Below are 11,144 nucleotides of genomic sequence, written 5' to 3'. Positions count from 1 at the left end.
TTGTATTTTAAATACGTAACATCCGAGTAAATCCGTTACTCCCCAACACTGCCAGTGTTAACAGTGTGAATATAAATCTATATCAGTGTGGTTGAAAACAGTTATCAGTACAATTATTTGAAAAAGAAAAAAAAACAACATTAAAACAGGTGGGATATATAAATAAAATTTAATTGAATTATTGTCATAAATATCTTTTAATTAACACAAAAAACGCTTACTTACAAACAAAATAAAAATATGGAAAATGGGTTCAGCTCTCCTACTTACAGGTCTGTAGGTGATGTTTACTCAACATAAGACCAAGGTTAACGTCAGGGCTATACATGTAACCAGTTATATATCACAGAAAGTAAATGAAGGAACGGTCTACATATTAAATAAGAGCCTGACATGAGTATGAGAATATAGTTAATCTTTTAACCAGTAATGAGTATCAAGAGATATTTTTCTTTCAGAGTTAAAGAAAATGCTGGTTTCATTGGAGCTTCAGTGAATGTTGATCATAATCTAAACTCAGAGTAAAGAGAAATTTTATCTTCTGATGAAACAGGAGAGTCTCACTTTCTGAGTGAAAGAGACAGACATGTATAGACTGAACTATCTGTTCAACAGTCAGAGTGTTTCTCTTTATACTCAACTCAGCACAGACACACTGAGGAACCAGAAAGCCAGACTCTAAATCCAGGATAAAGAGGTTCAGTGAATGTGGTGTTGAAGGTGTGGAGGTGGATCAGAGTGTCAGAGGAGACTCTGTAGAAGGACAGAGTGCCAGCAGGACAGTCCACATACACTGCTACTCTGTTAGACACAGAGGAGGAGGAGATAAATGTTACTTTCTCATTGTGACTGACAGAAGGAGGGCCGTCATCACAACAGCTCAGACTCCAGGACTTTTCATTAAATCCAAAGGTACAGTCTCTACTATCTCCTTTCCTTTTGATTCTTCTGTAACTCACTGATATGTAAGCCAGTCCTTTCCACTCGACCTCCCAGTAACAGCGACCAGTCAGACCATCACTGCAAAGCAGCTGAGGCCAGTAATCAAATCTGTCTGAATGATCAGGATATGACTGAACCTCCTCCACATGTGTCACCTTCCTCTTGCTGTCAGAAAGTTTGAGGTTTTTGTTCACTGTGTTTGTATCAATTCTGAGTTGACAGGAATCTGATGGAGAGAACAAACACAATCCAGCTGCAGTTATTGATCCATCATCTGTTCATTGATTGACACTTTGATAATGACTCCTGACATCAGAGATGTGAATGAGTGATGTGACAGTTTGAAGATGGTTGAATGTGTGCTGCTTTGTTTTCATGAATCACATTAAAAACACACTTACACTTCCTCAGACCTGGTGTCAACCATCGGACTCCAGCAGGCTCCACCCTGAAAGGAGGAGGGGGTCAGACCAGCACATTCTTTTGACAAGGACACATCAACGTAACACTGAAATCACATGAAATGTTACTTTTTTCAATTTTAAAAGTCTTAATCCACAAAGAGACTTATTTATCCCAAATTCCAAAAAAAAAGTTGGGACCAGCAGAACAATCTGCATATAGTGCATAAAATGTAATGCAGTGATTTGCAAACCTCATAAACTTATATGTCTTATTACAATAGAACAAAGAAAACATTCACTGTTCACACTGGGAGTCTACCATTTAAAAAACAAAATGGCATTTTTGTTGGAAGTGACATCTCAAAAGAGTTGTGATAGGGTCATGTTTGTCATTGTGTAGCACCCCCTCTTCTTTTAACAACAGGCCTCAGATCCACAAACCACCTCAACTGGCTCCTTTGGATATGGAAAAGTAGCAGCTCTACTATTATTCTCTCTTTAATGACCAAATTCCTAACCCCAACTCTAAAAGAGAGCCCAGCCAGAAACTCATTTCTGACGCTTGTATCCAAGACACCAGTCTGTAGGTGAGCGTACGAACATAGACTGACCAGTAAATCTACAGCTTTGCTTTTATGCCCAACTTTCTCTTCATCACACCAGATTGATTAGGGCAGACCAATCTGTCAGTCTTATTTTAACTCCCCCTACCCTAACTTTGAAACAAGACCCAAAGATTCTTAAACTTCTCCGCTTAGAAGTGCTGATTCTCACTCACACCACTTTACGCTTGTTTAAAGACTCTAAGTAGCTCCAGTGCAAGCTGAAGTTCACTAACCGGTGAAGCCAAAAGAAAAAAACTCAATTGGTGACAAAGGATAGCCCTGGTTGAGTCCAACGCCCACCAGAAATTATTCCAACTGACTTTAAATATAAACCAAGTTCTCGCTATGGTTGCCAAGGGCTACATGGCCTGTAACAATGGACCAGACACCATACTCATGAATTACCCCCCCCCCCCCCCCCCCCCCCCCCCCCCCACAAGACACCCCTAAGGACCCTATCACAAAACACATGAAGTTGGTTGGGCACCCTCGAATATCCTTGAAAGGATAAAAAGTTGGTTAAGTGTTTCACAATAAGGACTCTTCCTGAATCCAATGTTCAACTAACAGATGGACTCTCCTCTTTAGTACCCTGGCATAAACAATACTGGGAGGCTGAGGAGTGTGATTGTAAAAGATACAGACATGTTTTTAAAATATATAATAATATATTTAGAGCTACTTTTTATTAATGTCACAGTGTGGTGCAATATAACAGGATATACTAACACACACACACACACAAATGGTGAAAGGCAGAAAAAAAAATTTTTTAATCACAAAGCTGATTATTTTAAGTAACTTTCTGAATAAAAGAGCATCTTGTTTAAAGAGTCTACCTCTTTGATGTTTGTATATTCAGGCTGCAGCAATTTATTTTTTTGATACTGAAGGTAAAAACACCTGTCCTCCCGCATCAGGCATTCCTTCTGTACCTGAGTGTTTCCAGTCTCCAGAGTGGATCCTTTAGTCCAGCTGAAAGCAGCTTCATTCCTGACTCTCCTGGATGATTGTAGCTCAGGTCAAGCTCTCTCAGATGGGAAGGGTTGGAGCTCAGGGCTGAAGCCAGAGAAATGCAGCCTCTCTGTGCAATAAGACAGCCTGAAAGACTACAGACACATAATATAATTAATTCAAGGTTTTAAATTAAAACAGAATGCAATGATTTACAAAACTCATGAAACTATACTTTTTAAAAATAGAACTCAGAAATATATTAAATGTTTCAAAAGAGACATTTTACTATTTCATGAAAAATATTAGCTCATTTTGAAATTAAAGACAGCAAGACAGCTCAAAAAAGTTGGAACAAGGGCAACAAAAGGTTGTAAAAGTAAGTGGTACTAATAAGAAACAGCTCAAGGAAGATTTTGCAGCTAATCTGGCAACAGGTCAATATCGTTACTGGGTATAAAAAGAGAATCTTAGTGAAGCAGTTGCTAAGATGTAAGAATGAGCAGAGGTTCACAAATCCAGTGTCTTCAAATTGTGGAATTTCAGAATTGTATTTCAAAAGAATTTCAAAAGTTTCTCAACATAAAATTATGAAAACTCTGAATACTTCTTTTTCTTTTTTGCTTTACAGAGATAATGCACTTAATCTATTCAGTTAAATTTAGCATTATTTATAAATTGACAATTCCAACAGATGACAAAAGTTGTCTCAGATTGCTTCACAATGTAAGATAAGAGCCTGCAACATTAGACAGAACAGCAGGACAGTCAAGAAACCTGCTCATTGTATCATGGGAAGCCGCAGCAACCTAAACTGGTTAACTAAGAAGATTCAGAGTCACCTGATCCAGTCCTAACTATATGCTTTATCAAAAAGGAAATTATGAAGCCTAATCTTAAAAGTAGTAAAAGTAAATTTGCTGAATCCTAACTGGTCTTAAAGATTTGATGGGGAGTAATTATTCAACACTATGAATGTGAGGAGAAAGCTTTTAAATTAAATTCTCAATTTGACAAGTAGAAAATAGAGACACGATCCCTCTTTCTAATCTTTCTCAGAATGCTTGATCAACAGTTTTAGTAAATGGCCTGTATTTTGTATAGCGGTTTACTAGTCCCTAAGGACCCCAAAGCGCTTTACACAACCAGTCATCCACCCATTCACACAATGGTGATAGCAAGCTACAGTGTGGTCACAGCTACCCTGGGGCGCACTGACAGAGGCGAGGCTGCCACTGGCGCCACTCTGGCCCTCTGACCACCACCAGTAGGCAACGGGTGAAGTGTCTTGCCCAAGGACACAATGACCGAGACTGTCCAAGCCGGGGCTCGAACCGGCAACCTTCCGATTACAAGGCGAACTCCCAACTCTTGAGCCACGATCATTCAACTGACAGCTCCTCAAGCCTACTAATAAGGAATTACATTAGTACACACTTGACTTACACAATGGTATAAGAGTAACAGATGAATAAACATTGGTATTTATAAATGTCATATTAAGAAGATGCAATGATACATAAATGACTTGCTCCTACATTGTCAAACATTAGTAAGCTAATGGCAATGTGACATTATTATAAAGTGCTACCAAATAAATGAATAAAACTAAATTATTAACAAGGGGAGCCTACAGTGAGTCTACAGTGCTACAGGTTAAAAATAAATGGTATGTGGTTTGAAGTCTGCACTTTCAATGGGAAACTTAGCTGCTATATCATCTTAAATTGGTCATTTGATTTCGATGCACTGGCGTGTCCATCGACTCGAGAGGGTTACATAATCAGTGGTAATGTCTAAATCCTGACCTGAGACTTTTCAGTGTACAGTGTGGATTTTTCAATCCAGCAGAAAGTAGAATTCCACCGGAATCTTGCAGGTCATTGTTACTGAGGTCCAGCTCTCTCAGACGAAAAGACTGGGAGAGGAAAACTGAGGACAGAGCTTCACAGCTTCTCTCTGTTAAGTAACAGGAAGTCAATCTGAAAAATAAAACCACGAGGAGCTACTAGATTTAGAAAAACTTATTTCATTTTTTAAGCATTGATTCTAACTAAGAATGCAGCAACGATCAACTAAGCTTTCTCTAACAGGAGGCAGTAACAATGAAGTATATCATTTGACCTCACCTGAGACTTTGCAGGTTACAATATGGACTTTCTAGTCCTGTCGATAGAAGCTTCAATCCTGAATCCTGCAGGTCATTGCTGCTCAGGTCCAGTTCTCTCAGATTGCAGGATTGTGAGGTGAGAACTGAGGACAAGACTTCACAGCTGCTCTCTGAGAGGTTACAGAGATTCAGTCTGAAAAAAAAAATCATATTTGTGATCAAATGAAATCACTTATTTATTAATACTGAACAAGAAAAATTACTATTGCATCTAATGAGCTTGGAAAGAAAAGCGTCTGGACTTCTTTAAGTTGCTTGAAGACACAGGGCTTACATCAAGGATTCTCCACCATTTGACCCTAGGACGGAAGAAGCTTCTCGGATGAGAGATGAAATGTCTTCAAGCAACTTAAAGAAGTCCAAACGCTTTTCTTTCCAAGCTCCTTACACTATGATGACCTGGATGACTGAGAACCTTCACAGACATACTGACTATTGCATCATTACAATTTAATGTTAAAAAAGGGATGAACACATATTTACTTACAGAGCTTTGTTGGAGGCTTTGATCACTGGCAGCAGCCTCAGAAAAGCCTTCTCTGAAGCAGAGTATTTCTTCAGGTCAAACACATCCAAATCTTTTTCTGATGAGAGTAAGATGAAGACCAGAGCTGACCACTGAGCAGGAGACAGTTTATCTGCAGAGAGACGTCCTGATCTCAGGTACCATTGGATCTCCTTGACTAGAGAGCGATCATTCAGTTCATTCAGACAGTGGAACAGGTTGATGCTTTTCTCTGCAGACAGATTCTCACTGAGCTTCTCCTTGATGTATTGGACTATTGTCTGATTGGTCTGTGAGGCACTTACTGTCTGTGTGAGCAGGCCTTGTAGGAGAGTCTGACTGGTTTGCAGTGAAAGACCCAGGAGGAAGCGGAGGAACAAATCCGAGTGTCCATTTGGATCCGTTAAAGCCTTGTTCACAGCATTCTCGTAGAAACGTGTTTCTTTTGTTGTTTCAGAAAACCTGGATGTTGCTTCTTGTACTTCCAGCAGATTGACTCCAGAGTGGAAGAACATCAGATGGACATGAAGAGCAGCCAGAAACTCCTGAACACTCAGATGAAGGAAACAAAAAACTTTTTTCTGGTACAGTCCTCTCTCCTCTCTAAAGATCTGTGTGAACACTCCTGAGTACACTGAGGCTGCTCTGATATCGATGCCACACTCTGTCAGGTCTGATTCATAAAGGATCAGGTTTCCTTTCTGCAGCTGTTCAAAAGCCAGTTTTCCCAGAGACTCAATCATCTTCCTGCTCTCTGGACTCCAGTGTGGATCTGTCTCAGATCCTCCATCATACTTGACCTTCTTCACTTTGGCCTGGATCACCAAGAAGTGAATGTACATCTCAGTCAGGTTCTTGGGCAGCTCTCCTACCTCTCTGGTTTTCAACACATCCTCCAGAACTGTAGCAGTGATCCAGCAGAAGACTGGGATGTAGCACATGAAGTGGAGGCTTCGTGATGTCTTGATGTGGAACATGATCCTGTTGGCCTGTTCCTCATCTCTGAACCTCTTCCTGAAGTACTCCTCCTTCTGTGGGTCAGTGAACCCCCTGACCTCTGTCACCATGTCAATACACTCAGCAGGGATCTGACTGGCTGCTGCAGGTCGTGTGGTTATCCAGAGGTGAGAAGAGGGAAGCAGCTTCCCCCTGATGAGGTTTATAAGCAGCACATCCACTGAGGTGGACTCTCGAGGATCATTTAGGACATCAGTGTTGTGGAAGTCCAGAGGAAGTCGACATTCATCCAGACCATCAAAGATGAACACAACCTGGAAGTCTTCAAAGCTGCAGATTCCGGCTTGGGTGGTTTCAGTAAAGAAGTGATGAACAAGTTCCACCAAGCTGAACTTTTCCTCTCTCAGCACATTCAGCTCTCTGAAAGTGAATGGAAATATGAACTGGATGTCCTGGTTCGCTTTGTCTTCAGCCCAGTCCAGAGTGAACTTCTGTGTTAAGACTGTTTTCCCAATGCCAGCCACTCCTTTTGTCAGCACTGTTCTGATTGGTTGCTTTCTTGCATGTGAGGCTTTAAAGAGATCTACTAGTTTGATTGTTGTTTCTGGTCTGTCAGGTGTCATGGATGCTGTTTCAATCTGTCTGACCTCATGTTCACGACTGACCTCTGTAGTCTCCCCCTCTGTGATGTAGACCTCTGTGTAGATCTGATTCAGAAGGGTTGGGTTTCCTGCTTTAGGAGTCCCTTCAAACACACACTGGAACTTCTCTCTCAGGCTAAATTTAAGTGCACGTTGACAAACTGCAGCATGTTCTGAATAAAACAAATGTAGACATGAGTATGTTGGTCCTCTAGAGTGACTACATGTTGATCCTTTTCTTGAGACACTAGTAAACATTCATTACATCTAGCAGCTCACATGTTTTAAGAAATCATCTTACTGTTTTGGAGACAGTCAGCCAGCTTCTCCTGCTTCATTCTCCTCAGGAAGTTCAGTGTGATCTTCATAAATGCCTCTCTGCTGGTTCTTATCTGCTCTCTAGCCTCACTCTCCAGCTCTTCATCATCCTCTCTCTGACTCTTTAGGCATTCTGGGTAATCTGGATTGAGAACCATCTGGATCTTCTTCAGCTCATTCTTGGCAAAAGTGGTGATGTTGTCCTCCAGCAACTGGAACAGAATACTATATGAATGACCAAATCAGACTAATATCATGGAATCAAACTGAAATTATGGAGCCAAATATCAGATCCATGTTGGACACAGTTCACTGGTCTACAGAGTGCAGCATGAAGAGGGCTGTGTGCAGAATATAAAAAACATGCAAATGTAGTTGTTGTACAGACCATAAATATGGAGTCCACGTGATGCTGCTGGGTAGACTTGCTACTGGGAGACTCTGAGCTCTCTTGGTCCCATCTGTTGAGCAATGATACAGATTTTGTAAGTAATAGTAAATAACAAAAATTATTATAAGGTATAAATAATTATAAGGTATGTATTATAAGGTAAAGGCAACAGTAATTACAGCACTCTGGGCAATGACCAAACAAAAGTGGGAGCAATTAGCTCCAACAGATTCCAGGAACAACATCTGTGATCTCCGTCCAGAATAGTGCTGTTGTTGCAACTACTAAGATATTGCTCAGGACCTTAACGACTCTGGTAGAGATCCTGAGCTAGTGATTTTTCTACTCTACTTAAAACCCTTCATGCAACATGCCACTTTCACACCCATGTGTTTTTTTCTACCTATGTGCTTTTTATCTTCTGGAAAAAAAAGCTTCTGGACTTATTTAAGTTGCTTGAAGACATTTCACCTCTCATCTGAGAAGCTTCTTCAGTTCTAGGGTCAAATGGTGGAGAGTCCTAGATTTAAGCCCTAGCGGAGTGTCCCCTGAGGAAGTCATGAACCCCCTGTTGATCCTCTACCTAATCACACGAGCCAAGGTGTGAAAACGGGTGTAGGTTACAATCGGTGAAAGTTTTGGGTGAACCTGCTGTGAAACCTAGCCCCACCGTGTGAGCTCAGATGATTTCCTGAGGGGCAATTCTTTTTTTCATTTAGCAAGTAGGTTTGGATAAATATTTTTCTCCATGAATAAATAAAATAACTATTTAAAAACAGCATTTTATATTTACTCGGGTTATCTTTGTCTGAAAATAATATTTGTTTGGTGATCTGAAAAATTTACATGTGACAAATACAAAAAAAAAAAAAGAATCAAGAAGGAGACAAGTATTTTGACAAAGCATATATAAATAGATTACCTCTCTACAGCAGAACATCTTCCTTCTTTAAAATCAGTAATAAAACCCTTGGAGTTGTCGCTCTTTAATGACACACAGCTTGGATCAGGTTCAGGTTGGTTCCTGTGAATAATGATGGAGCAGTGATGTGAATGCTGAGCTGTGACATGGAGAAGAGTCATGGACAGTTAGAGATGGTCATCTCACCTCTGAGCTTTGGTCTGGCTCTCATGTTCCCCACACAGAGTGGTTTTAGAGGGAGGGACTCCCTCCTGTCTGTCCTCACACTGATACATGCTGCTGAATTCACATCCACATCTGATTATATCCTCTTATGTGTGGAAACTAAAATAATAAGTTTGACACTTGGGTAAAACACAGACTAGAGTTTAGAGAAAACAAAAGTTGAAATCTCGGAGTTAACTGGTCCTTGAAAATAACCCTAAAAATTAACCAAATAACATATTTTACTAAAAAACGATTAAGTATAATTTTTGTTCTTAACCATATGTACCAGCTATAGTACAGTTTTGCACAAGCTGATGGTAGTTTTCATACATCCTGCCATACAAATACAGTACATTTACTTTTATCAGTGTAAACAAAACAAGTATTACCAGTACTACCACCACCCCCTCCCACAGAGCCCTGAACACAAAATTGCAGAAACTGAAAATTCAAAAGGGAAAGAAGACCAGAAGAACCAAAGAATTGCTGCACATCGTGGTAGCTAAGCTAGACCTTAGCTACCACAATCCTCCCTCTATTTCCTGCTCGTGCCGAGACATGAGTGCAACCCCCGTTTCTTCGAAGTACTTTCTTCTGTGTATATACTTAATGCCAATGAATCACCATTACAGGTACAAATAAAAGAATACAGCTGTTAGTTCATTTACACAACACAACATTGAAAACTTTGATTTACAATTGCAAATGTAACCTGCCTCTAAAGTGCAAATGAAAATTAAAAGACGATACAGATGCTGCTCTTCCGGTGTTCCAGATCTACTGGCGTTTAGATCAACTGGCGTTGGTCGAACAGATGTGTGGCAGTCTTGCGTTTCAGTAGCTCCTACCGACAAACCAGCAAAAAAACGCCAAATGTGTCATCTGTGACACTTGTGAGGTTGTCTCAAACACACTCCGTCAGTCTTGATGCTGTTGAACAACAAAATGTTTAAAAATGTGGCGAGTTTACCTGGTGATATCCTCATGCGCGACGCGATCGCAAAAACAGCAAACAAGTAACACCACGCCGATGTTGTTCACAGGACAGCAAGAGTAAACGATCGGGAGAACCTTGTCGTCGTTATCGTTCCCCTCGCACGGTTTATTTCTCCGAATTCAGCGTTTTTGCTTCACAACTAAAGCGAGCTGTTTACTTTGTGCACTAACATGGAGTCGGGTCAACCAGCGCCACCTCTGGCCAAGTGCCACAGCCTACAGCCAGATCAACTGGTGACACACATCTGCACCACGTTTGAATCAGTGTCATGCACATTTGTACCTTTCAATTGTCTCTGTTTGTGCGTCATGCAAATAAACCTTTGAAAAGAATGAAATGATATCATATATTCCTTATTGGCCTACATTTGTTCAAAATCCCAAATTATATACACAAAGTCATAGACATCACCACTCCAATTGGTCATCATGATTTTGATATTCTCTTTTTCCATAACAATGAAATACACCTTGGACAAATATGACACATCAATATTTCATTAGTGTTGTAACATCACATGTCGTTAGCATAGTCTGTCTGTGTCTTCCCTCTGCAAACGAACATTTCAGAGTTGGTTGTTATATACAGTCTGTATAAGTGTGGTTAATCTAATAAACATTTGTAAGGAGATGGCAGTTACTGTGAATGTACTGCAGGTGATTAGTAATAAACAGTCAGACAATGACCCTGACAATCTCATTCAATCTTGCAGATTGAATGCACCTTCTGTGGAAAGTGGTACCACACAGTGTTGTGGACAAATGTTGTGGGTGCTAAATAAACAGAAAAAAGTGATCCCTGTTGTCTTTGCTTACTGATTGTTTTTAGTGTTGACAATCCACATTGCTGGCATTGCATCTGTCAACATGTTTGTGGGCAGATTTGGATGTACCAGGGGTAAGTGCAGCCACTTAGCCTCTACTCAATGTGATCATAGCAGCAGGTGCAGATGTGTCACAAGTTAATCTAGTAGTAGGCTATGGTAGTAGTGGACTGACCTCCATTGGAGACTGCTCCAGCTGCTGTGTGATAGTGGATCTGCTACAAATTGAAGATCATAAGCAAGTTTTGGAAATTAACCCTTGTATTATGTTGAAGAACAAACAATTGACATTGATTTTGTTGCGGGTC

General features: G+C 40.3%; 1 protein-coding gene across 5 annotated transcripts; it reads right to left on the bottom strand.

The window, feature by feature from the left end:
- Positions 1-641: 641 nt before the first annotated feature.
- On the bottom strand, positions 642-9,084 carry LOC146607981 (protein NLRC3-like). Of its 5 annotated transcripts, XM_085348481.1 has the most exons (10): positions 8,996-9,084; positions 8,810-8,911; positions 7,885-7,957; positions 7,480-7,708; positions 5,563-7,351; positions 5,035-5,208; positions 4,714-4,887; positions 2,887-3,060; positions 1,344-1,390; positions 642-1,168 (listed from the first exon to the last, which is right to left on the bottom strand). In XM_085348481.1, exons 1-10 carry the CDS (start codon positions 9,082-9,084, stop codon positions 642-644), a joined length of 3,378 nt encoding a protein of 1,125 aa, XP_085204607.1. The 5 variants fall into 5 exon arrangements, with proteins under 5 accessions (XP_085204607.1, XP_085204608.1, XP_085204609.1 ...); XM_085348482.1 differs by lacking the exon at positions 5,035-5,208 and having other exon boundaries at positions 5,563-7,387; XM_085348483.1 differs by lacking the exon at positions 4,714-4,887.
- Between the last annotated feature and the right edge of the window lie 2,060 nt (positions 9,085-11,144).

The sequence above is a fragment of the Diplotaxodon limnothrissa genome, linkage group LG23 (assembly GCF_057381915.1).
Source record: "Diplotaxodon limnothrissa isolate DT_005_m linkage group LG23, D_limnothrissa_male_GT1.1, whole genome shotgun sequence".
NCBI classification, from domain to species: Eukaryota; Metazoa; Chordata; class Actinopteri; order Cichliformes; family Cichlidae; genus Diplotaxodon; species Diplotaxodon limnothrissa.
This window is presented reverse-complemented; position numbering and strand designations above follow the sequence as displayed.

Coding starts and splice junctions, on each gene's coding strand:
- LOC146607981 (XM_085348481.1), bottom strand. CDS start 9,084: ATGTATCAGTGTGAGGACAGACAGGAGGGAGTCCCTCCCTCTAAAACC. Junction 5,209..5,562: donor AAAGCCTCCAACAAAGCTCT/GTAAGTAAATAT, acceptor TTTTTTTTTCAG/ACTGAATCTCTGTAACCTCT. Junction 1,391..2,886: donor TGGAGACTGGAAACACTCAG/GTACAGAAGGAA, acceptor TCCTCCTTTCAG/GGTGGAGCCTGCTGGAGTCC.